Source organism: Momordica charantia (genome assembly GCF_013281855.1).
Source record: "Momordica charantia cultivar OHB3-1 chromosome 9 unlocalized genomic scaffold, Mcharantia_2.0 BLBB01000009.1, whole genome shotgun sequence".
Taxonomy (NCBI): domain Eukaryota; kingdom Viridiplantae; phylum Streptophyta; class Magnoliopsida; order Cucurbitales; family Cucurbitaceae; genus Momordica; species Momordica charantia.
This window is the reverse complement of record NW_028275167.1, coordinates 10,897,796-10,925,139: the sequence shown is the minus strand read 5'-3', so window position 1 is coordinate 10,925,139 and position 27,344 is coordinate 10,897,796. Positions and strand designations below refer to the sequence as shown.

Genomic DNA, 27,344 nt, shown 5'->3' with positions numbered 1-27,344 from the left:
ACATGACACTCCTAATGTTGAGGTGCATTTTGCCAAATGGGTACAAAATTAATTCAACAGATCCAAAATCTCGGCGACATGATAAGGGTAAATCAACAACAACAAAAAAAAAAAAATGCAACTATTGCCACAAGGAGGGTCCTCTCGAGAAATATTGTTTTTTTCTCGAAGGAAAGGCAAAATTGGAAGATAAAAAGAACAAGACTGTAGAGGTGTTAGTTATTCAAAATGGAGTATCTACTGTGAAGTTTTAATTTGATTTGTCTTTAACTTCATTAAGACAAATCAAATAAAATTGTGTCAAGTTAAACAATATTAAATTTTTTTTGAATATTTAAAATAAAAAGATTGAAAAGAGAGTAAAAACTACTTGTTTGTGCAACGAAACGAATTGAGGTCAAACCTGGCCAAGGTATGACAGACGGAAGGAGCGTCAAAGTAAGGAAATACTTGTACAAGAGAGGCAAACACTTGAACGCTCAAGTCTGGATAAGCTCTACTTTAATATGGCATCCGAGAAAAACTATGATACTTGATGTGGAAGCGAGACCCTCTATTTATACGTGGGGATCCTACAGGCCATTCGACACATAGTTATTCGTGTCGTCGCCCTGGAAGGTGGAACTTTTCGGGTTCTTAATGTCGAACCCAGATTATCTTCGATGTGAGATAGTATCGTTGCAGCTCGATTATCGTTGTGTTAATAGCAGCTCGAATATTAGCTTGGTTAGAGGATTCTCTTACGAGAAAGGACACACCCTTAGTAGTTCCTCCTCTAGTAACCCTTTGTTAGGGGAGGACTCTGTAAATAGGTTAAATGAGGAGCTTGAGGAAGTGGAGTCTCCCAACGTAGTTTCAGGTCGGACGGGGATGACTCCCGTAGTAGTGAAGTTTTGACCTCCGAGCGAAAGTTTGGTTGTCCTTGGAAGATGCCCGAAGATTACTTAGGACCTCTCTGGAGACAATACAATATTTCTAACTCCATAGGTCTACATCTTCCCGTAGAGGGAAAGACTACCTAAAATCCACTTGAACGATGGGTTTAGGTTGCCCCTTCACCCTCTTAGGCAAGAACTCCTTAGGAAGGTCAACTTGGACCCCAGCTCCGTCCTAATATATGGGTCGTGCTGTTCGGTTTAGGAGTCCTCTACTGGCTGAAGTGCCAAGAGGAGAGGAAGGGATGGTACTGCTACTGAACTTGCTTTGCTTGCTATGAAGCTAAGCATAAAGTACTAAAGAAGGCTACTTATTCTATCTCTGTGTTAGAAAAGGGGCGATAACCATAATCAAGGGTTTGTCCGTCATCAAGCGGTTGAAAGGCAAATAGTTCTACACTTTTTGTGGTTGGCTTTCCATGGACGACCTGGATGAGTGCTTGTTTAATGTCCCTCATCGGTTTGGGAGCTTAGGTATGGTCGTCCTTAGTTAGATATGCCCATTTTTACTCATTCTTCATGTTTCTAACTCTACTTCATTTCCTTTGCAATTGCAATTAAACTTGTTCCAAGTCTAACAAAGCAAATCTTTCGATTTCTTGATTACTTTCGTAACCAATACTAATCATCTTGGAAGGTGGGCACATTGATCATTGACAAGCTGCTTTTGGACTACAACACCATCTCTCACCTACCATTCGAAGCAACTTGTTCCAATTCCAAGCTAGGTAAGCTCAGCCTCTGTTCTACTCTCTTATGATCGTAACCAAGATTTTACTTGCTCAAGTTTTGATTGCACCTATGGTGTGCGGATTGGCCAATGCTGTAAAGAGAAAGCATCCATATGGGAGTAAGTCCTTAAAGGCTGGGACCAGCTCGGCCTCCACAAATTTCGAGGCCAACGTTGAAGCGATCGTTGGTCTGAAATGTGCAAGAATAGCCCGTGATGTAGATGTGAGACAAGCTGGTTGACCTAGCAAAGCTTTATATTAGAGGTCAAACCTGGTCAAAGTATGACAGAGGGAAGAGCTTAACTATCTAAGTAAGGAATGACGTGCACAAAAGAGGCAAACACTCCGACGGTTAAGTAAGTATAAGCTTGACTGTAATATGGAATCTGAGATAAAACACGATACTTGATGTGGAAGTAAGGCCCTCTATTTATAGGTTGGGGATCTGAAAGGTCATCCAACAGATGGTTATTGGTGTCACCCCAAAGGTCGAACTTGTTAGGTGACCTAATATGGAACCCAAACCACGGGATAGTGTCGTTTCAGAAATTTCCTGCTAAGTATGTATTGGAAATGCGACCAGAGTCCCACAATGACTAAATAAAGGGAATATCATGGGTATATAGGTATAAGACAATGTCTCCGTTAGTATGAACCCTTTTGGGCAAAACCAAAAGCACAGACACAACAGTTATGTCCAAAGCGGCCAAGATCATACTATTGTGGAGATGGCAAGTCGGTCCCATTCGAGATGGCCCTCAGATAAGATCTTAGCCTTTTATCCTTCCAATGTTCTCCACATCGCAAGATGTGTTAATTAACATCCACGATATAGAAATTCTATCATTCTTATGCTCGATTATGGAGAATAGTTTTCAATGTTGGAAAAGATCATGCGAATACAAGACTACTACTTGTTTGGTAATAAGTTGAATAAATTAACTTTATAATGCAAGATTGCATACAATATGAATTTTCGAAACATCTAGAAAAACAAAGAAGAAGTGTTGGGAGTTGTTTTCATTCGACCAAGTCAAGTAATGTGGAGCAAAAATAAACAACCACAATGGTATAATGAAAGCTTTGTCATTGAGCTTTTCCTTATCTAATTATATTATATACAAAAAATCGTGTATCTATTTGAGACCAAATCATATACTATGTCATCGTGAATAATTGAGTAATAAAATTGATTCGATTTAATTGGAATACGGTGCGACGATATACAATTATGTATAGAGTTTAATTGAGATGTACATTTGATGGAACAAGCTTAAACCACTGGCTTTGTGGATTGCCTTTGCATTGTGAATCGCTCAGACACTTGCACTTCTTAGTCACAATTGGAAGGGAATGAGAAGGCTTATGCAAGCATAAGAGTTGTCCTTGTTCATCAATCGATGTCAGTTGAAGCTTGGCATTTGAAGCATATCTCCAAGCACTTTGTTGGCTGGAGCAATCTTGAGAGATAATTGGAGGGAGGTCATTTCCTACTGCTTTCAAACACAATTTAGAGCCTGCCACCATGAGTGGACCTCCATCTATATCATGACTCCACCGATTCGAAATCTTGCAACTACTAATTCCTAATTGATAGTTTTTGTTCATTCGCACGCACCCACCACTACGAGGATGATACATTATGAACGTTGTCGAGAGATTTGAACTCGGATCTGTTTGAAGAGTAACATTTGATTTATCATTAGTAAGGAAAATGAAAGTAAGTTTTTAGTTTGGCTTTCAAAATATTCCTACTGGAGAATCTCATTTATAAAATAATAATAATAATTCATGAAAACAAAGTGTAGAAAAGTAGTAGCTTATAAATTCAAACGTTACCTTGAAGTTGGGCTTGCATGAGCTGAAATTTCAAGAGGAATTTAGGGTTCCTAACTTTTGTCCAATTGGAATCTAAGACGCCAAATGTTTCATCGTCATTTCGCACCCCATTCCTATAGTAGTAGCTACCTTGCAAACCCCATAAGCCCCAATCGAAATCATTCTCAAGAAGATAGGTAAAAAAGCAGCTCAAGAATCGATTTTGCCCTTCATTTGCACCAGTTTGATCAATCCCAAATTCACTCACAAACAGAGGCACTGGATTTTGTCCTCTCACTAGAAATCCAGCTCGCTCTTCAAATCCTTGGTTGACAGTAGCACAGAATGTGTTTAATGGCTTCGACATCCAAAGCTCGCGCATGTCATTCGTAAAAGAGTACAAGTGAGCCTCAAAAACAAGCTTGTTGTCCAAGTTGAAGCCCATAGATCTATTTTTCAAGAAGCTGAGATTGGTATCGAAATCCAGCCCAGAAACCACTACTAAAGCATTTGGGTTTGTTTGGTGAATAAGCTTAGCTCCTTGGCTCATGTATTCAAACCATTTCTCCACATTTTGATTTGGTCCTCGCAGTTCATTTCTCAAACTCATTGCTACCACCTTTTGCATATTTATTACCATGCAAACAATCAAAATATAGAAGTAAAAGTTATATGCGAAAAAAAAAAAAAAAAGACTATTGTCTTTAAAAGAAAAAGACATTGCAAAAAACGTGTAACTTAAACTGATTCATTTCTAAAAGTGAAAATGAGATGTTTATGAAAACATAAAATGAGCTTGCAGTAACATAACCTAATCTTGACAACTCTATAAAACAAGCCCTAAAAATTGTAATGCAAACAACCAAAATAAAAGCCTTATTTCTAGTTTTAAATTCCAACATTAAATATGGTGTAGGTTTTAAAAACGTTCTTATAGAAAGTAAAGTATAAATCAAAGAGGGTTTTCCTTCTTTCACGAACTAAAAGTTTTGCTCAAATGAAAAAGATTAAAAGAAAACGAAATCAAAACTTTTAAACATACTTGGGATTTATTCTTTAGGCTTTGAGTTGCCAAACTAAGTCCCTGTAGCCATTCTTGAGGATCAAAATAGCGATCTCCAAAGAAACCATTGCCATCATCATCGTTACAGCACCATCTTGGTTGACTGATATGGTTATCGGAAACAACCAGGACTCCATGTGCTCCAAGTGAATCGACCACAGCTCCATAAGCCTGAACTAACGTCATGTTCAACATAGAAGGGTTGTTGTGGATGACGCCCGCCATGGCATCTTTCATATCAAAAAATTCAAAGGACTCTTTTACGGTCAGGTTGGCATGGCGTGTGAACATGTGGATTGAGTACGTCAAACGCACGCAATTGAACCGCAACTTGACCACAGTGGCGGCAATATCGTCGAGCCGTCGACGATGGAGACCTTCTGCCAGCATGGCTTGCATGTGAGAAGGCCAGTTTGCACACATCAGCTTCACACGGTGACCACTTGAAGCATCGATGATCCATCTTCCATTTGTTGAAAGAGGCAGTGAATAGGCCTTAAAAGTTAACACAACCAAAATGAAAGCTAAAGCAATATCTTTCAATGGCTTTCCCGTCATATTTTCACCTTTCTTAGAAATTGGATGCTCTAAAGTTGGATGAGGATGCAAAACAAGGATTGCATCTATATTTATAGCAATGTATTAGGCTACAATCTAGCTAGCGAGATAAGAACTTGTAACGAATTAAAAGATGAAATGCATTCTAACTGAATTTTGGTTGCATTTCTTAAATTACGCCATAAATAATAGGAAGTGTTTGTTAGATGAATCATTAAACTGCAGCAAAGTAATGATTACGACGCAAAGTAAGTTTACCTTTATTTTTTTAACTAATGAGTTGTCTGGGTCATCAAGTTTTTATTTTTCATTTCATTTTCTAGCCTTTAAATTGTATTTATTTCTCTTTTTTGTAAGGAATAAATTGGAAGTTTAATCATTCATATCAAAATTAATCAGATTTTTTTTCTTTCCAAAGCATCAAAATCAGACCTGTTTCTCGAGGAATTAAATGAAGAGTACTCCTCCTTTTATTCGTTACCAAAAAGGAAAATAAATGAACCCGAAAAGTTTACAAGCATTGGGAGTTAAAGAAAGCTTAAGGTTCCATAGTACAATATAATTTGAAAAATCAAACCGGATTGAAATCAAATTGAATATATTTGATACGAGAAAAATAGCAGAATTTTAATATTCAACGGCAGGTAGCACTTAATAGGTAAATTTTTGAAAGCATTCCATTAACCAGCAATGAATTCTTGATTTACAAAGCTTCATATTTATAAACAATCTACTACTTAAGCTACTAACACACAAATAACACTAACTAAATATTAACGCCCTTACGACAATCTTCACACATAATACAAAACTAAACTTAGTAATATATATAATATAGTTGATTATTCTCTTTTATACATAAAGCTTCCATCTTCCATCTATATATTTTTGTAGTACAACATATAATCTTCAATATATATTTTTGTTAGTACAACATAGAATGTTCAATCAGTTTAGTATAATTTGTACTATGTAGCATGGAGGAGACATGTGGTAGCTCGTACTAAATGAACCTATATAAATAAATCTGGAAACATACTTAGCTGCTTATCCATTAGCATTGCATTTCTGCTGACCACCATTAAATTTTTAACAAGTAATAAAGAGAGGCAGAAACATTGCTTTTCTTTTATAAAAATTGAAAGAAAATTATCAATTTTTATTAGTTGTCAGCATGAAGATGGATGCCGATTTCTAGCTGGTGCCACCAGAGTGCCACATTTGTCTTCCTATCCTAGCTTAAAATTCATCGCCACACAAACATCTGGCATGGGTCGCATGATGTCTTACTTAATGCACTCCGATGTCAAAGATAGAATTCAAGATGACAGCAAACGAGTATGAAGCAAGTAGAGTAAGGAAGTAGTAATCTTAGGTTTTTTTTCTTTTTCCTTAATATGCACAGGCTCGACCTTCGAATCATTCTATTATGAAAATTTGAGATGTAGTTTCTAATTTTGCAAATAGTTATTAGTTTTTATGATACTTTTGCAAGTGCCCATTTTTTTCGTAACATACTATTTCAAAATTTACATAAATAAGCAAAAACCATCATGTTAACGACAATGGTATTCTAGTACCCCTAATTATCTACACAATGGTATGATATAGTCCAGTTTAGGGATAACACGTAATTTATTATTATATTATTAATAATAATATGGGTGCGTGTATGTGTTTTTTTGGAAGTGTATGTACTATGTATTGTTTGTCTCCTATTCCACCGATGTTCATAACCCAAAAACTTACCATAGATATATCCTATTCAAGAAACAAAAGGCTTTTCTAATCCAAAGCTTAATTAACTACTATTTTTTTTTCTATTTTTTTTTTTGTTTTGTTTTGAGATCAAAGACGGATTGAACATTGGCCTTCTAAGTTGGAAGTTTCTTGACTTGGTGTGATTGTTAGCAACATTTATCTATTGTTCAACAAAATATCACTGTTTGAACAACACGATTTATTAACTAATTCAACTTTCTAAATTTATAAAAAAAACAAAATATGTTTTATAAGTTACAACAAACATTGAAAAAATTTGAATGGTGTATATATAATGAAGTTTGAGATATCATTCTCCCAACACAATTGGATATACAAAAGAGATAAAAAAAAAATGGGAACAACTTTGCAAGTTTTTTTATTTCTTGTGCTAGTTTGTGCGTCTTCATCTCTTTCAGCCTTTTCTCTTCCTCTTTCAACACGAGGAAGGTGGATCATTGATTCGAAAACGGGGCGACGAGTGAAGCTTGTATGCGTGAATTGGCCTTCTCACACACAGAGCATGCTGGCAGAAGGCCTCAACCATAGGCCATTCAAAGAACTAGCAGATGAAGCAATCAAGTTGAGGTTCAATTGCGTGCGTCTCACATATGCAACCCACATGTTCACTCGCTATGCAAATAGGACGATTGAAGAGAACTTTGACCTGCTTGATTTAAAACAAGCAAAATCTGGATTGGCTGAATATAACCCATTTGTGTTGAACAAGACCATTGCTGAAGCCTATGAAGCAGTTGTTGAGATGCTTGGGGCAAGTGGTTTAATGGTGATCGCTGACAACCACATTAGCCAACCGAGATGGTGTTGCTCTCTTGATGACGGAAATGGTTTCTTTGGAAATCGTAATTTTGACCCCCAAGAGTGGTTACAAGGTCTTCGCTTAGTTGCCCAACGGTTTGTCAACAAATCAACGGTATGCAACATAAAGATTTTCTTAAATTCTCGAAACTAAACCCAAGCATTTTGAAGACTATAAATTATAATATTTGGATCAACAAAAATAATATTTTTTGTGCAATTTAGGTTGTAGCCATGAGCTTACGGAACGAGATACGAGGAACAATGGAAAATGCGAATGATTGGAACAATTATGTAACTCAAGGAGTAACAACAATCCACAGTATAAACCCAGCAGTTTTGGTGATTGTTTCAGGCCTAAATTATGACAACGATCTTCGTTGCTTAAAGGAGAAGCCCTTGACCATAAAGACCTTAGACAACAAGTTGGTTTTCGAAGTGCACTTGTATTCCTTTAGTGGAGATTCTGAGAGTAAATTTGTACGGCAACCACTGAACAATATATGTGCAAATATCATGAATGGCTTCATAGACCATGCTGGGTTTGTGATGGAAGGGCCAAACCCATTTCCTTTATTCGTTAGCGAATACGGTTACGATCAGAGGGAGGTTAACGATGCAGAAAATCGATTCATGAGTTGCTTCAAAGCTCATCTGGCACAAAAAGACTTGGATTGGGCATTGTGGGCTTGGCAAGGTAGCTACTATTATAGAGAAGGTCAAGCAGAGCCTGAAGAAACTTTTGGAGTTCTTGACTCTAATTGGACTCAAATTAAAAACCGTAACTTTGCAAAGAAGTTTCAACTATTGCAGGCCATGTTGCAAGGTAATTGTATATTAATGAATTTGAGTGTGTGTATATATAGATAAGGATCCCTAACAAGTAAATTACTATGAAAATAATTTTTTTCTAAACAATGCTTAATAGTTAAACTATAGTTGGTAAGAGTAAATTACAATACGTTGAACTAAATATATATTTTTTTAATGGCAAGCAGATCCAAATTCCAACGCATCATCCTCGTATGTTATGTATCATCCACAAAGTGGTCAATGTGTCCTAAGCTCTAATGATAATAGAGAAATGTTTTTGAGCAATTGCTCTACTTCAAGTCGATGGAGCCATGGTGGTGATGGCACTCCAATTAAGATGACGACTACTGGTTTATGCGTAAAGGCGAATGGAGAAAGTCTTGGAGTATCTCTCTCAAGTGACTGCTTGGGTCAACTGAGTGCTTGGAGAGCTATTTCAAACTCTAAGCTTCATTTGGCCACCTTCACTCCAGACGGGAAAAACCTTTGCTTACAAATTGAAAGCTCCAATTCTTCCAAAATTGTTACCAACTCTTGTATTTGTGCCAATGGAGAGCCAAATTGCCTCCAAGATACCCAAAGTCAATGGTTCGAACTTGTTCCAACCAACACAATTTAATTGACTTTATATCTGTAAAATTAATTCGACAATGATTATCATTTATTACTCTTTTGAGGAAAAAGTTTGGCGTCATTCGATAAATCTCTACTTTGCTATTGCAGCTTAAACATTTTACACGTACAGTAGCATATTTATTGGACTCGTTCTTGTCCATAATTGAAACAAATTTCATTTTTTGGAAAAGAAAAAACAAAGAATCATGCATTAAAATAAGATTAAAAAGACCGTATTCTTTTTTGGTGTAACAACAGATATAGCCAATTAAAATAGGTAATTTTAAAATATGGCCAAACAACTTTCAATTTTCAATAATGACCAACGTAAAGACAATAAGATATCTACTACTTTTTTAGGTACGAAACTACCCTCCCTAAAATTATTTTAAAATAAATATATTACTTTTCCTTTTCTCAAGCATAATCGTACCTATATTTTTCCTTAAAAGGAATCTTACCTATATTTATAATTCAAATATTTTGCCAATCAATTTTTTGGAGAATTATACTAGAAAAAAATTTCAATAAATTAAAATGTCAAACAAAAAATTTAAACAATAAAATAATTATTAAAAATTATACTCAAAACATAAAATGGAACAAATACGTGACGGTGAACAGAGGAACAAATATGGTGAAGGTTTACAGAGGAACAAATACTGTGAAGGTGAACAGAGGGACAAATACTGTGAATGTGGACATGTGAACAAATACGGTGAATGTGAACATATGAACAAATATGGTGAAGGTATGAACAAATACGGTAAAGGTGAACAGATCAACAAATACGATGGAGGTGAAAAGATGAACAAATACGGTGAATGTGAACAGGTGAATAATAACGGTGAAGGTGAAAACAGAGGAACATATACGATGAAGGTGAATACAGGAATAAATACGATGAACGTGAACAGAGGAGAAAAATCATGTGAAAAAATAAGCTGTATTTTTGTGAAAAATTAATACAAAAATATAAAGCACTCTACCTCAAACCAAGAGCAATTTGTATAAAGTCAACATATTGGCCTCTCTCTTCTTGCAACCTGTTCTATCACCCACCACATTGCCCTACCATTGTCCCTCGCTCGATTATGTCAATTTGTCGCATCGCTTAATAGATCTTGTCTCTCTCTCGCATGATTTCAGTCTCCCTTACCATACCCTCAAATTTCTGTCTCCCTTACCATACCCTCAACTTGGCTCGCATCGTCTCCTCTCTCATTGCCTCCCTCGATGCCACGTCTCCTTAAATTGGGTTAGTTCTGTATCTACATCGAGGAGAGATAGAATCTAGGAGAGATAATAGGAGTTAAAAGATGTTTTATTTTTAAAAATGATAACTAAATAGAAAGGGTAAAATTGTCGAATCAAACCAGGAAAATAGTTAAAAAAAAATAAAATGGACATTTTTTATTATTGATGATCATTCGGCCATTTTTCAAAATTGGGTGACAAATAAGGACACCGACTGTAAATTCTCTATTTTTTTTTTGTCGCACCAGGTTAAAAAAAGAATCACTTTGGTCCAACATCATATTTCACGACTCCTTATCATTTTCCTTTTTCCTTTTTTTTTAAAGGTCACCCCATCTTCATATGAATTTTTCCCCCGTAAAAATTTTCTTGTTCTCTCATCATGAAGGATAATCTTCCTATGATAAACTATTTTGAGAAACTTCAACTCAAGTTGTGTAATTATTTGCAACACAACGCCTGTACTAGTTTGAGTAGCTTGATCGAACTATTTGTGGTTGTACTAAACTAAATTTATCAACTACGAAAACACTAGTAGAGCTAGGAAAAAGACTATGGTAGGAAGAGGGTTGAGATGAATGCTCGGGATAAAGTTTTTTTCTGTTTAATTGGCTGTTGTGTAGTCTCTTATAATAATACCTTATTTGATAGGTGTTTCTATTAGTTCAACAATTGTAGAAGTCAGAAACCCGAGTTGTAATTTCAAGAAAGGTAATAAGTATCTTATTCACTGATCTAAGTACTTATTCAAGCCGCAAAATATCAATATACTAGGCTCAATTACTTATGTTATTAGGTCCACTTTCCTTGGGCGGTTGATTTTATACTTTTAGAAAACTTTCACAAAACCAAAGTCGATTTTATTTTTGTTGCAACTTATAGCTACCAAGCCTGTTTATAGGACATGATTGTTAAGGTCTTAGAAGATTAAGAAAAGGAGTCTTTTTTTATGCAATTGATTAAAATAAAATATTTTAAAACTTCAAAAACGAAATAAAATAATAATAATAATAATAATAATAATTATTATTATTATTATTTAAGAAACGAGAAATGGATACCAAATACGTTTCTGTTTTTTTGTTATAAAAAAGAAAGAAATAAACTTAAATATGCGAAAGTGAGAAAGAATAGATAAAAAATGAGAAATAAGAAATAGGAAACGAGAATGGTACCAAACGTGCTAAAAAATATTAAACATTCAAAATGTATAAAATAGTCCTGAAAAATATTTAACAGCATCATGAATCAATATGAAAACGACATTAATAAATAATTCAAATAAGTTTAAATTCATGTAATCTCTAAAATATTATTCAAATAATAAAGAAATTAAAAGATAAGTCCTTTAATAAGGTGTTTCGATGACCATTTATAGCCTACCACGTGTCAACATCTAATGACACTTTGTGCTAAGGAGTAATAAAGAACTTCAACCAAGATCACTTTCAGATCGATATACGTACTAATAGGTCGGCTTATGGGAGCCGAGCCGATCTACATTTTGCCTGTCGACTGACCTATTCTAGGTACGAGCCAACCTCGAAGAACACCAGCAGGCGCGAACATAACGAGGATGTCCCTGACAACATGCCGTATTTTTCGAAATGTCGGAGAGCCGTTAGAATGCTGCCAAAAGCCCTGTCAGAGTTCATGTCTATAAATAGAGACTTCCTCCTCCCACGCAAGGTACACAAAACTCTTCTCTCTTTGAGCAATAGATCGGAGTGAGTACTAACTTGCTCGTCAGAATGCTAACCTTGTTTTGCAGGTACTTCGAACTTCGGCACACCTCATCCCAGCTTCTCAGATTCCAAGCTTGATCAGTTTTACGATCAACCAAAGTGTTTTCCCAACCATTTAAACACAACTTTTTTCCCTTCAATCTCCTCCTTTGATATTTATTTGGCAAAAACAAAAACAAAATTTTTTAAAAAGAATAAGCCAACAAAAATACTTTTCCCCCTTGATTTTGTCAAAACATGCCAAACACAAGAAATTCAATCAAGTCTTCTACACAAAATTTAGCAAGCTTTTTCTTACCAAAAACTCTCTTTAAATTTATACCAATTTGAGGAACATTAAATCGAGGAGGTAACCTACTATTTTTCCAACAATTCCATTAATTTAGAAAATTTAGGTAAGATATTTTCATGTATTAAAAAAAACAATAAATAAAAATGGACTTTTTTATTTTTATCGCGTGCCTTCACAACATGGTAATTTCTACCCCCATCTCCCAAACCTTTTTTTGTGTCTTTGAAGGTTATTTTTATTTAGTAAAGAAATAATATAACTTTGAAGTAGTTATAATTTTCTGAATTATTTATCTTCTTCGATAATTAAATTATTTAACCATGTAGTTTTAACTTTGATATCATTTTTATTTTCGACTGATGGGTTATTTTGAATCACAAACAAACAAAAAGACCCATTAATCACTCAAATTCAGAACTTTATCGTATTAATAATATTAAATAACGATATATATATTATAGTATTGTCCTAATTGAAACAACAATAATATTGAGTAAACTTCTTTAACAATAGCAGCGAAAGGAAAACAATTGAAAAAAATATAAATACCCCTTTAAGGGTTTGTAGGAGGGGGCAGTATTTTTTACAACCTCGCAATTCACCATCTAAAGTAGTGAAAAGAACTCTGTCACCGTAGTCATGTGTGTAATGATTTTTGTTCCTTCTTGTTGCCTCACTAGCTTCTTTTTTGTAGCTTTGTCAGTAGTTGATTATCTCTTAAAGATCCTTAAGAAATTTGTATTAGAGACATGGTTAGGAAATCGATTCACCTACAGGAAGTCAGATTCGAATAATGGTTTATGCAAGATTTGAGATCAAAAATTCGATGGAAAAGGAGACTCTGAACTCTAGAAAGCAGAGATGTTAGCGGTTATTGGACAACAAAAGACCGCAAAGGTCATTTTTTAACCCAGTCTTCCACTTAAGTTGAAAACAAATAAAGAAAAATAAACTACGAATCAAATTGCTAATAGAACAATCATTCTAAATCTCAGTGACGTTCTGAGGCAAGCAGTCGACTTAAAACCTTCATATGAAGCCTAGGAGAAATTAGACTCAATTTTTCTCTCTAGTGACATTCAAACAAGGCGTATGTATGGGAGAAGTTCTTCAATTTTTCTCTCGGTGAAAATCTTGATGAATTTAAGAAAATGTCCTCTGATTCAAGAACTTATAAGAGAAGATTGGTGGTAAAAATGAGGTTTTCATATTGTTAATTATTTTTATTATTATTTTAGGAGAAGTAAACTATTTTCTAGATTCATATAAAGAAGTGAAGGTGGTGCTAAAATATGGAAGAAAGTCAATATCAAAAGTTGAATTTATATCAGCGATAAAGACAAAAGAATTTGAGCTGATGGCATTAAAACATGACACTCCTAATGTTGAGGTGCATTTTGCCAAATGGGTACAAAATTAATTCAACAGATCCAAAATCTCGGCGACATGATAAGGGTAAATCAACAACAACAAAAAAAAAAAATGCAACTATTGCCACAAGGAGGGTCCTCTCGAGAAATATTGTTTTTTTCTCGAAGGAAAGGCAAAATTGGAAGAATAAAAAGAACAAGACTGTAGAGGTGTTAGTTATTCAAAATGGAGTATCTACTGTGAAGTTTTAATTTGATTTGTCTTTAACTTCATTAAGACAAATCAAATAAAATTGTGTCAAGTTAAACAATATTAAATTTTTTTTGAATATTTAAAATAAAAAGATTGAAAAGAGAGTAAAACTACTTGTTTGTGCAACGAAACGAATTGAGGTCAAACCTGGCCAAGGTATGACAGACGGAAGGAGCGTCAAAGTAAGGAAATACTTGTACAAGAGAGGCAAACACTTGAACGCTCAAGTCTGGATAAGCTCTACTTTAATATGGCATCCGAGAAAAACTATGATACTTGATGTGGAAGCGAGACCCTCTATTTATACGTGGGGATCCTACAGGCCATTCGACACATAGTTATTCGTGTCGTCGCCGTGAAGGTGGAACTTTTCGGGTTCTTAATGTCGAACCCAGATTATCTTCGATGTGAGATAGTATCGTTGCAGCTCGATTATCGTTGTGTTAATAGCAGCTCGAATATTAGCTTGGTTAGAGGATTCTCTTACGAGAAAGGACACACCCTTAGTAGTTCCTCCTCTAGTAACCCTTTGTTAGGGGAGGACTCTGTAAATAGGTTAAATGAGGAGCTTGAGGAAGTGGAGTCTCCCAACGTAGTTTCAGGTCGGACGGGGATGACTCCCGTAGTAGTGAAGTTTTGACCTCCGAGCGAAAGTTTGGTTGTCCTTGGAAGATGCCCGAAGATTACTTAGGACCTCTCTGGAGACAATACAATATTTCTAACTCCATAGGTCTACATCTTCCCGTAGAGGGAAAGACTACCTAAAATCCACTTGAACGATGGGTTTAGGTTGCCCCTTCACCCTCTTAGGCAAGAACTCCTTAGGAAGGTCAACTTGGACCCCAGCTCCGTCCTAATATATGGGTCGTGCTGTTCGGTTTAGGAGTCCTCTACTGGCTGAAGTGCCAAGAGGAGAGGAAGGGATGGTACTGCTTAACGTTGAGCAGCTTTGGGCTTGCTATGAAGCTAAGCATAAAGTACTAAAGAAGGCTACTTTATTCTATCTCTGTGTTAGAAAAGGGGCGATAACCATAATCAAGGGTTTGTCCGTCATCAAGCGGTTGAAAGGCAAATAGTTCTACACTTTTTGTGGTTGGCTTTCCATGGACGACCTGGATGAGTGCTTGTTTAATGTCCCTCATCGGTTTGGGAGCTTAGGTATGGTCGTCCTTAGTTAGATATGCCCATTTTTACTCATTCTTCATGTTTCTAACTCTACTTCATTTCCTTTGCAATTGCAATTAAACTTGTTCCAAGTCTAACAAAGCAAATCTTTCGATTTCTTGATTACTTTCGTAACCAATACTAATCATCTTGGAAGGTGGGCACATTGATCATTGACAAGCTGCTTTTGGACTACAACACCATCTCTCACCTACCATTCGAAGCAACTTGTTCCAATTCCAAGCTAGGTAAGCTCAGCCTCTGTTCTACTCTCTTATGATCGTAACCAAGATTTTTACTTGCTCAAGTTTTGATTGCACCTATGGTGTGCGGATTGGCCAATGCTGTAAAGAGAAAGCATCCATATGGGAGTAAGTCCTTAAAGGCTGGGACCAGCTCGGCCTCCACAAATTTCGAGGCCAACGTTGAAGCGATCGTTGGTCTGAAATGTGCAAGAATAGCCCGTGATGTAGATGTGAGACAAGCTGGTTGACCTAGCAAAGCTTTATATTAGAGGTCAAACCTGGTCAAAGTATGACAGAGGGAAGAGCTTAACTATCTAAGTAAGGAATGACGTGCACAAAAGAGGCAAACACTCCGACGGTTAAGTAAGTATAAGCTTGACTGTAATATGGAATCTGAGATAAAACACGATACTTGATGTGGAAGTAAGGCCCTCTATTTATAGGTTGGGGATCTGAAAGGCCATCCAACAGATGGTTATTGGTGTCACCCCAAAGGTCGAACTTGTTAGGTGACCTAATATGGAACCCAAACCACGGGATAGTGTCGTTTCAGAAATTTCCTGCTAAGTATGTATTGGAAATGCGACCAGAGTCCCACAATGACTAAATAAAGGGAATATCATGGGTATATAGGTATAAGACAATGTCTCCGTTAGTATGAACCCTTTTGGGCAAAACCAAAAGCACAGACACAACAGTTATGTCCAAAGCGGCCAAGATCATACTATTGTGGAGATGGCAAGTCGGTCCCATTCGAGATGGCCCTCAGATAAGATCTTAGCCTTTTATCCTTCCAATGTTCTCCACATCGCAAGATGTGTTAATTAACATCCACGATATAGAAATTCTATCATTCTTATGCTCGATTATGGAGAATAGTTTTCAATGTTGGAAAAGATCATGCGAATACAAGACTACTACTTGTTTGGTAATAAGTTGAATAAATTAACTTTATAATGCAAGATTGCATACAATATGAATTTTCGAAACATCTAGAAAAACAAAGAAGTGTTGGGAGTTGTTTTCATTCGACCAAGTCAAGTAATGTGGAGCAAAAATAAACAACCACAATGGTATAATGAAAGCTTTGTCATTGAGCTTTTCCTTATCTAATTATATTATATACAAAAAATCGTGTATCTATTTGAGACCAAATCATATACTATGTCATCGTGAATAATTGAGTAATAAAATTGATTCGATTTAATTGGAATACGGTGCGACGATATACAATTATGTATAGAGTTTAATTGAGATGTACATTTGATGGAACAAGCTTAAACCACTGGCTTTGTGGATTGCCTTTGCATTGTGAATCGCTCAGACACTTGCACTTCTTAGTCACAATTGGAAGGGAATGAGAAGGCTTATGCAAGCATAAGAGTTGTCCTTGTTCATCAATCGATGTCAGTTGAAGCTTGGCATTTGAAGCATATCTCCAAGCACTTTGTTGGCTGGAGCAATCTTGAGAGATAATTGGAGGGAGGTCATTTCCTACTGCTTTCAAACACAATTTAGAGCCTGCCACCATGAGTGGACCTCCATCTATATCATGACTCCACCGATTCGAAATCTTGCAACTACTAATTCCTAATTGATAGTTTTTGTTCATTCGCACGCACCCACCACTACGAGGATGATACATTATGAACGTTGTCGAGAGATTTGAACTCGGATCTGTTTGAAGAGTAACATTTGATTTATCATTAGTAAGGAAAATGAAAGTAAGTTTTTAGTTTGGCTTTCAAAATATTCCTACTGGAGAATCTCATTTATAAAATAATAATAATAATTCATGAAAACAAAGTGTAGAAAAGTAGTAGCTTATAAATTCAAACGTTACCTTGAAGTTGGGCTTGCATGAGCTGAAATTTCAAGAGGAATTTAGGGTTCCTAACTTTTGTCCAATTGGAATCTAAGACGCCAAATGTTTCATCGTCATTTCGCACCCCATTCCTATAGTAGTAGCTACCTTGCAAACCCCATAAGCCCCAATCGAAATCATTCTCAAGAAGATAGGTAAAAAAGCAGCTCAAGAATCGATTTTGCCCTTCATTTGCACCAGTTTGATCAATCCCAAATTCACTCACAAACAGAGGCACTGGATTTTGTCCTCTCACTAGAAATCCAGCTCGCTCTTCAAATCCTTGGTTGACAGTAGCACAGAATGTGTTTAATGGCTTCGACATCCAAAGCTCGCGCATGTCATTCGTAAAAGAGTACAAGTGAGCCTCAAAAACAAGCTTGTTGTCCAAGTTGAAGCCCATAGATCTATTTTTCAAGAAGCTGAGATTGGTATCGAAATCCAGCCCAGAAACCACTACTAAAGCATTTGGGTTTGTTTGGTGAATAAGCTTAGCTCCTTGGCTCATGTATTCAAACCATTTCTCCACATTTTGATTTGGTCCTCGCAGTTCATTTCTCAAACTCATTGCTACCACCTTTTGCATATTTATTACCATGCAAACAATCAAAATATAGAAGTAAAAGTTATATGCGAAAAAAAAAAAAAAAAAGACTATTGTCTTTAAAAGAAAAAGACATTGCAAAAAACGTGTAACTTAAACTGATTCATTTCTAAAAGTGAAAATGAGATGTTTATGAAAACATAAAATGAGCTTGCAGTAACATAACCTAATCTTGACAACTCTATAAAACAAGCCCTAAAAATTGTAATGCAAACAACCAAAATAAAAGCCTTATTTCTAGTTTTAAATTCCAACATTAAATATGGTGTAGGTTTTAAAAACGTTCTTATAGAAAGTAAAGTATAAAATCAAAGAGGGTTTTCCTTCTTTCACGAACTAAAAGTTTTGCTCAAATGAAAAAGATTAAAAGAAAACGAAATCAAAACTTTTAAACATACTTGGGATTTATTCTTTAGGCTTTGAGTTGCCAAACTAAGTCCCTGTAGCCATTCTTGAGGATCAAAATAGCGATCTCCAAAGAAACCATTGCCATCATCATCGTTACAGCACCATCTTGGTTGACTGATATGGTTATCGGAAACAACCAGGACTCCATGTGCTCCAAGTGAATCGACCACAGCTCCATAAGCCTGAACTAACGTCATGTTCAACATAGAAGGGTTGTTGTGGATGACGCCCGCCATGGCATCTTTCATATCAAAATTTTCAAAGGACTCTTTTACGGTCAGGTTGGCATGGCGTGTGAACATGTGGATTGAGTACGTCAAACGCACGCAATTGAACCGCAACTTGACCACAGTGGCGGCAATATCGTCGAGCCGTCGACGATGGAGACCTTCTGCCAGCATGGCTTGCATGTGAGAAGGCCAGTTTGCACACATCAGCTTCACACGGTGACCACTTGAAGCATCGATGATCCATCTTCCATTTGTTGAAAGAGGCAGTGAATAGGCCTTAAAAGTTAACACAACCAAAATGAAAGCTAAAGCAATATCTTTCAATGGCTTTCCCGTCATATTTTCACCTTTCTTAGAAATTGGATGCTCTAAAGTTGGATGAGGATGCAAAACAAGGATTGCATCTATATTTATAGCAATGTATTAGGCTACAATCTAGCTAGCGAGATAAGAACTTGTAACGAATTAAAAGATGAAATGCATTCTAACTGAATTTTGGTTGCATTTCTTAAATTACGCCATAAATAATAGGAAGTGTTTGTTAGATGAATCATTAAACTGCAGCAAAGTAATGATTACGACGCAAAGTAAGTTTACCTTTATTTTTTTAACTAATGAGTTGTCTGGGTCATCAAGTTTTTATTTTTCATTTCATTTTCTAGCCTTTAAATTGTATTTATTTCTCTTTTTTGTAAGGAATAAATTGGAAGTTTAATCATTCATATCAAAATTAATCAGATTTTTTTTCTTTCCAAAGCATCAAAATCAGACCTGTTTCTCGAGGAATTAAATGAAGAGTACTCCTCCTTTTATTCGTTACCAAAAAGGAAAATAAATGAACCCGAAAAGTTTACAAGCATTGGGAGTTAAAGAAAGCTTAAGGTTCCATAGTACAATATAATTTGAAAAATCAAACCGGATTGAAATCAAATTGAATATATTTGATACGAGAAAAATAGCAGAATTTTAATATTCAACGGCAGGTAGCACTTAATAGGTAAATTTTTGAAAGCATTCCATTAACCAGCAATGAATTCTTGATTTACAAAGCTTCATATTTATAAACAATCTACTACTTAAGCTACTAACACACAAATAACACTAACTAAATATTAACGCCCTTACGACAATCTTCACACATAATACAAAACTAAACTTAGTAATATATATAATATAGTTGATTATTCTCTTTTATACATAAAGCTTCCATCTTCCATCTATATATTTTTGTAGTACAACATATAATCTTCAATATATATTTTTGTTAGTACAACATAGAATGTTCAATCAGTTTAGTATAATTTGTACTATGTAGCATGGAGGAGACATGTGGTAGCTCGTACTAAATGAACCTATATAAATAAATCTGGAAACATACTTAGCTGCTTATCCATTAGCATTGCATTTCTGCTGACCACCATTAAATTTTTAACAAGTAATAAAGAGAGGCAGAAACATTGCTTTTCTTTTATAAAAATTGAAAGAAAATTATCAATTTTTATTAGTTGTCAGCATGAAGATGGATGCCGATTTCTAGCTGGTGCCACCAGAGTGCCACATTTGTCTTCCTATCCTAGCTTAAAATTCATCGCCACACAAACATCTGGCATGGGTCGCATGATGTCTTACTTAATGCACTCCGATGTCAAAGATAGAATTCAAGATGACAGCAAACGAGTATGAAGCAAGTAGAGTAAGGAAGTAGTAATCTTAGGTTTTTTTTCTTTTTCCTTAATATGCACAGGCTCGACCTTCGAATCATTCTATTATGAAAATTTGAGATGTAGTTTCTAATTTTGCAAATAGTTATTAGTTTTTATGATACTTTTGCAAGTGCCCATTTTTTTTCGTAACATACTATTTCAAAATTTACATAAATAAGCAAAAACCATCATGTTAACGACAATGGTATTCTAGTACCCCTAATTATCTACACAATGGTATGATATAGTCCAGTTTAGGGATAACACGTAATTTATTATTATATTATTAATAATAATATGGGTGCGTGTATGTGTTTTTTTGGAAGTGTATGTACTATGTATTGTTTGTCTCCTATTCCACCGATGTTCATAACCCAAAAACTTACCATAGATATATCCTATTCAAGAAACAAAAGGCTTTTCTAATCCAAAGCTTAATTAACTACTATTTTTTTTTCTATTTTTTTTTTTGTTTTGTTTTGAGATCAAAGACGGATTGAACATTGGCCTTCTAAGTTGGAAGTTTCTTGACTTGGTGTGATTGTTAGCAACATTTATCTATTGTTCAACAAAATATCACTGTTTGAACAACACGATTTATTAACTAATTCAACTTTCTAAATTTATAAAAAAAACAAAATATGTTTTATAAGTTACAACAAACATTGAAAAAATTTGAATGGTGTATATATAATGAAGTTTGAGATATCATTCTCCCAACACAATTGGATATACAAAAGAGATAAAAAAAAAATGGGAACAACTTTGCAAGTTTTTTTATTTCTTGTGCTAGTTTGTGCGTCTTCATCTCTTTCAGCCTTTTCTCTTCCTCTTTCAACACGAGGAAGGTGGATCATTGATTCGAAAACGGGGCGACGAGTGAAGCTTGTATGCGTGAATTGGCCTTCTCACACACAGAGCATGCTGGCAGAAGGCCTCAACCATAGGCCATTCAAAGAACTAGCAGATGAAGCAATCAAGTTGAGGTTCAATTGCGTGCGTCTCACATATGCAACCCACATGTTCACTCGCTATGCAAATAGGACGATTGAAGAGAACTTTGACCTGCTTGATTTAAAACAAGCAAAATCTGGATTGGCTGAATATAACCCATTTGTGTTGAACAAGACCATTGCTGAAGCCTATGAAGCAGTTGTTGAGATGCTTGGGGCAAGTGGTTTAATGGTGATCGCTGACAACCACATTAGCCAACCGAGATGGTGTTGCTCTCTTGATGACGGAAATGGTTTCTTTGGAAATCGTAATTTTGACCCCCAAGAGTGGTTACAAGGTCTTCGCTTAGTTGCCCAACGGTTTGTCAACAAATCAACGGTATGCAACATAAAGATTTTCTTAAATTCTCGAAACTAAACCCAAGCATTTTGAAGACTATAAATTATAATATTTGGATCAACAAAAATAATATTTTTTGTGCAATTTAGGTTGTAGCCATGAGCTTACGGAACGAGATACGAGGAACAATGGAAAATGCGAATGATTGGAACAATTATGTAACTCAAGGAGTAACAACAATCCACAGTATAAACCCAGCAGTTTTGGTGATTGTTTCAGGCCTAAATTATGACAACGATCTTCGTTGCTTAAAGGAGAAGCCCTTGACCATAAAGACCTTAGACAACAAGTTGGTTTTCGAAGTGCACTTGTATTCCTTTAGTGGAGATTCTGAGAGTAAATTTGTACGGCAACCACTGAACAATATATGTGCAAATATCATGAATGGCTTCATAGACCATGCTGGGTTTGTGATGGAAGGGCCAAACCCATTTCCTTTATTCGTTAGCGAATACGGTTACGATCAGAGGGAGGTTAACGATGCAGAAAATCGATTCATGAGTTGCTTCAAAGCTCATCTGGCACAAAAAGACTTGGATTGGGCATTGTGGGCTTGGCAAGGTAGCTACTATTATAGAGAAGGTCAAGCAGAGCCTGAAGAAACTTTTGGAGTTCTTGACTCTAATTGGACTCAAATTAAAAACCGTAACTTTGCAAAGAAGTTTCAACTATTGCAGGCCATGTTGCAAGGTAATTGTATATTAATGAATTTGAGTGTGTGTATATATAGATAAGGATCCCTAACAAGTAAATTACTATGAAAATAATTTTTTTCTAAACAATGCTTAATAGTTAAACTATAGTTGGTAAGAGTAAATTACAATACGTTGAACTAAATATATATTTTTTTAATGGCAAGCAGATCCAAATTCCAACGCATCATCCTCGTATGTTATGTATCATCCACAAAGTGGTCAATGTGTCCTAAGCTCTAATGATAATAGAGAAATGTTTTTGAGCAATTGCTCTACTTCAAGTCGATGGAGCCATGGTGGTGATGGCACTCCAATTAAGATGACGACTACTGGTTTATGCGTAAAGGCGAATGGAGAAAGTCTTGGAGTATCTCTCTCAAGTGACTGCTTGGGTCAACTGAGTGCTTGGAGAGCTATTTCAAACTCTAAGCTTCATTTGGCCACCTTCACTCCAGACGGGAAAAACCTTTGCTTACAAATTGAAAGCTCCAATTCTTCCAAAATTGTTACCAACTCTTGTATTTGTGCCAATGGAGAGCCAAATTGCCTCCAAGATACCCAAAGTCAATGGTTCGAACTTGTTCCAACCAACACAATTTAATTGACTTTATATCTGTAAAATTAATTCGACAATGATTATCATTTATTACTCTTTTGAGGAAAAAGTTTGGCGTCATTCGATAAATCTCTACTTTGCTATTGCAGCTTAAACATTTTACACGTACAGTAGCATATTTATTGGACTCGTTCTTGTCCATAATTGAAACAAATTTCATTTTTTGGAAAAGAAAAAACAAAGAATCATGCATTAAAATAAGATTAAAAAGACCGTATTCTTTTTTGGTGTAACAACAGATATAGCCAATTAAAATAGGCAATTTTAAAATATGGCCAAACAACTTTCAATTTTCAATAATGGCCAACGTAAAGACAATAAGATATCTACTACTTTTTTAGGTACGAAACTACCCTCCCTAAAATTATTTTAAAATAAATATATTACTTTTCCTTTTCTCAAGCATAATCGTACCTATATTTTTCCTTAAAAGGAATCTTACCTATATTTATAATTCAAATATTTTGCCAATCAATTTTTTGGAGAATTATACTAGAAAAAAATTTCAATAAATTAAAATGTCAAACAAAAAATTTAAACAATAAAATAATTATTAAAAATTATACTCAAAACATAAAATGGAACAAATACGTGACGGTGAACAGAGGAACAAATATTGTGAAGGTTTACAGAGGAACAAATACTGTGAAGGTGAACAGAGGGACAAATACTGTGAATGTGGACATGTGAACAAATACGGTGAATGTGAACATATGAACAAATATGGTGAAGGTATGAACAAATACGGTAAAGGTGAACAGATCAACAAATACGATGAAGGTGAACAGATGAACAAATACGGTGAAGGTGAACAGGTGAATAATAACGGTGAAGGTGAAAACAGAGGAACATATACGATGAAGGTGAATAGAGGAATAAATACGATGAACGTGAACAGAGGAGAAAAATCATGTGAAAAAATAAGATGTATTTTTGTGAAAAATTAATACAAAAATATAAAGCACTCTACCTCAAACCAAGAGCAATTTGTATAAAGTCAACATATTGGCCTCTCTCTCCTTGCAACCTGTTCTATCACCCACCACATTGCCCTACCATTGTCCCTCGCTCGATTATGTCAATTTGTCGCATCGCTTAATAGATCTTGTCTCTCTCTCGCATGATTTCAGTCTCCCTTACCATACCCTCAAATTTCTATCTCCCTTACCATACCCTCAACTTGGCTCGCATCGTCTCCTCTCTGATTGCCTCCCTCGATGCCACGTCTCCTTAAATTGGGTTAGTTCTGTATCTACATCGAGGAGAGATAGAATCTAGGAGAGATAATAGGAGTTAAAAGATGTTTTATTTTTAAAAATGATAACTAAATAGAAAGGGTAAAATTGTCGAATCAAACCTGGAAAATAGTTAAAAAAAAATAAAATGGACATTTTTTATTATTGATGATCATTCGGCCATTTTTCAAAATTGGGTGACAAATAAGGACACCGACTGTAAATTCTCTATTTTTTTTTTGTCGCACCAGGTTAAAAAAAGAATCACTTTGGTCCAACATCATATTTCACGACTCCTTATCATTTTCCTTTTTCCTTTTTTTTTTAAAGGTCACCCCATCTTCATATGAATTTTTCCCCCGTAAAAATTTTCTTGTTCTCTCATCATGAAGGATAATCTTCCTATGATAAACTATTTTGAGAAACTTCAACTCAAGTTGTGTAATTATTTGCAACACAACGCCTGTACTAGTTTGAGTAGCTTGATCGAACTATTTGTGGTTGTACTAAACTAAATTTATCAACTACGAAAACACTAGTAGAGCTAGGAAAAAGACTATGGTAGGAAGAGGGTTGAGATGAATGCTCGGGATAAAGTTTTTTTCTGTTTAATTGGCTGTTGTGTAGTCTCTTATAATAATACCTTATTTGATAGGTGTTTCTATTAGTTCAACAATTGTAGAAGTCAGAAACCCGAGTTGTAATTTCAAGAAAGGTAATAAGTATCTTATTCACTGATCTAAGTACTTATTCAAGCCGCAAAATATCAATATACTAGGCTCAATTACTTATGTTATTAGGTCCACTTTCCTTGGGCGGTTGATTTTATACTTTTAGAAAACTTTCACAAAACCAAAGTCGATTTTATTTTTGTTGCAACTTATAGCTACCAAGCCTGTTTATAGGACATGATTGTTAAGGTCTTAGAAGATTAAGAAAAGGAGTCTTTTTTTATGCAATTGATTAAAATAAAATATTTTAAAACTTCAAAAACGAAATAAAATAATAATAATAATAATAATAATAATAATTATTATTATTATTATTTAAGAAACGAGAAATGGATACCAAATACGTTTCTGTTTTTTGTTATAAAAAAGAAAGAAATAAACTTAAATATGCGAAAGTGAGAAACAATAGATAAAAAATGAGAAATAAGAAATAGGAAACGAGAATGGTACCAAACGTGCTAAAAAATATTAAACATTCAAAATGTATAAAATAGTCCTGAAAAATATTTAACAGCATCATGAATCAATATGAAAACGACATTAATAAATAATTCAAATAAGTTTAAATTCATGTAATCTCTAAAATATTATTCAAATAATAAAGAAATTAAAAGATAAGTCCTTTAATAAGGTGTTTCGATGACCATTTATAGCCTACCACGTGTCAACATCTAATGACACTTTGTGCTAAGGAGTAATAAAGAACTTCAACCAAGATCACTTTCAGATCGATATACGTACTAATAGGTCGGCTTATGGGAGCCGAGCCGATCTACATTTTGCCTGTCGACTGACCTATTCTAGGTACGAGCCAACCTCGAAGAACACCAGCAGGCGCGAACATAACGAGGATGTCCCTGACAACATGCCGTATTTTTCGAAATGTCGGAGAGCCGTTAGAATGCTGCCAAAAGCCCTGTCAGAGTTCATGTCTATAAATAGAGACTTCCTCCTCCCACGCAAGGTACACAAAACTCTTCTCTCTTTGAGCAATAGATCGGAGTGAGTACTAACTTGCTCGTCAGAATGCTAACCTTGTTTTGCAGGTACTTCGAACTTCGGCACACCTCATCCCAGCTTCTCAGATTCCAAGCTTGATCAGTTTTACGATCAACCAAAGTGTTTTCCCAACCATTTAAACACAACTTTTTTCCCTTCAATCTCCTCCTTTGATATTTATTTGGCAAAAACAAAAACAAAATTTTTTAAAAAGAATAAGCCAACAAAAATACTTTTCCCCCTTGATTTTGTCAAAACATGCCAAACACAAGAAATTCAATCAAGTCTTCTACACAAAATTTAGCAAGCTTTTTCTTACCAAAAACTCTCTTTAAATTTATACCAATTTGAGGAACATTAAATCGAGGAGGTAACCTACTATTTTTCCAACAATTCCATTAATTTAGAAAATTTAGGTAAGATATTTTCATGTATTAAAAAAAACAATAAATAAAAATGGACTTTTTTATTTTTATCGCGTGCCTTCACAACATGGTAATTTCTACCCCCATCTCCCAAACCTTTTTTTGTGTCTTTGAAGGTTATTTTTATTTAGTAAAGAAATAATATAACTTTGAAGTAGTTATAATTTTCTGAATTATTTATCTTCTTCGATAATTAAATTATTTAACCATGTAGTTTTAACTTTGATATCATTTTTATTTTCGACTGATGGGTTATTTTGAATCACAAACAAACAAAAAGACCCATTAATCACTCAAATTCAGAACTTTATCGTATTAATAATATTAAATAACGATATATATATTATAGTATTGTCCTAATTGAAACAACAATAATATTGAGTAAACTTCTTTAACAATAGCAGCGAAAGGAAAACAATTGAAAAAAATATAAATACCCCTTTAAGGGTTTGTAGGAGGGGGCAGTATTTTTTACAACCTCGCAATTCACCATCTAAAGTAGTGAAAAGAACTCTGTCACCGTAGTCATGTGTGTAATGATTTTTGTTCCTTCTTGTTGCCTCACTAGCTTCTTTTTTGTAGCTTTGTCAGTAGTTGATTATCTCTTAAAGATCCTTAAGAAATTTGTATTAGAGACATGGTTAGGAAATCGATTCACCTACAGGAAGTCAGATTCGAATAATGGTTTATGCAAGATTTGAGATCAAAAAATTCGATGGAAAAGGAGACTCTGAACTCTAGAAAGCAGAGATGTTAGCGGTTATTGGACAACAAAAGACCGCAAAGGTCATTTTTTAACCCAGTCTTCCACTTAAGTTGAAAACAAATAAAGAAAAATAAACTACGAATCAAATTGCTAATAGAACAATCATTCTAAATCTCAGTGACGTTCTGAGGCAAGCAGTCGACTTAAAACCTTCATATGAAGCCTAGGAGAAATTAGACTCAATTTTTCTCTCTAGTGACATTCAAACAAGGCGTATGTATGGGAGAAGTTCTTCAATTTTTCTCTCGGTGAAAATCTTGATGAATTTAAGAAAAT

General features: G+C 35.0%; 4 protein-coding genes across 4 annotated transcripts; 2 read left to right on the top strand and 2 right to left on the bottom strand.

The window, feature by feature from the left end:
- Positions 1 to 2,835: 2,835 nt before the first annotated feature.
- On the bottom strand, positions 2,836 to 5,137 carry LOC148208946 (glycosyl hydrolase 5 family protein-like). The gene is made up of 3 exons (XM_088117837.1): positions 4,527 to 5,137; positions 3,506 to 4,103; positions 2,836 to 3,339 (listed from the first exon to the last, which is right to left on the bottom strand). The coding sequence occupies exons 1-3, from the start codon at positions 5,103 to 5,105 to the stop codon at positions 2,909 to 2,911; spliced, it is 1,608 nt and encodes a 535-aa protein (XP_087973963.1). The 5' UTR covers positions 5,106 to 5,137; the 3' UTR covers positions 2,836 to 2,908.
- Positions 5,138 to 7,221: 2,084 nt separating this feature from the next.
- Positions 7,222 to 9,141, top strand: LOC148208945 (glycosyl hydrolase 5 family protein-like). Its single transcript, XM_088118021.1, has 3 exons — positions 7,222 to 7,800; positions 7,911 to 8,511; positions 8,684 to 9,141. The coding sequence occupies exons 1-3, from the start codon at positions 7,222 to 7,224 to the stop codon at positions 9,115 to 9,117; spliced, it is 1,614 nt and encodes a 537-aa protein (XP_087974147.1). The 3' UTR covers positions 9,118 to 9,141.
- A 7,471-nt stretch (positions 9,142 to 16,612) lies between these two features.
- On the bottom strand, positions 16,613 to 18,916 carry LOC148208944 (glycosyl hydrolase 5 family protein-like). The gene is made up of 3 exons (XM_088117838.1): positions 18,306 to 18,916; positions 17,283 to 17,880; positions 16,613 to 17,116 (listed from the first exon to the last, which is right to left on the bottom strand). The coding sequence occupies exons 1-3, from the start codon at positions 18,882 to 18,884 to the stop codon at positions 16,686 to 16,688; spliced, it is 1,608 nt and encodes a 535-aa protein (XP_087973964.1). The 5' UTR covers positions 18,885 to 18,916; the 3' UTR covers positions 16,613 to 16,685.
- Positions 18,917 to 21,001: 2,085 nt separating this feature from the next.
- Positions 21,002 to 22,921, top strand: LOC148208943 (glycosyl hydrolase 5 family protein-like). Its single transcript, XM_088118022.1, has 3 exons — positions 21,002 to 21,580; positions 21,691 to 22,291; positions 22,464 to 22,921. The coding sequence occupies exons 1-3, from the start codon at positions 21,002 to 21,004 to the stop codon at positions 22,895 to 22,897; spliced, it is 1,614 nt and encodes a 537-aa protein (XP_087974148.1). The 3' UTR covers positions 22,898 to 22,921.
- Positions 22,922 to 27,344: the final 4,423 nt, after the last annotated feature.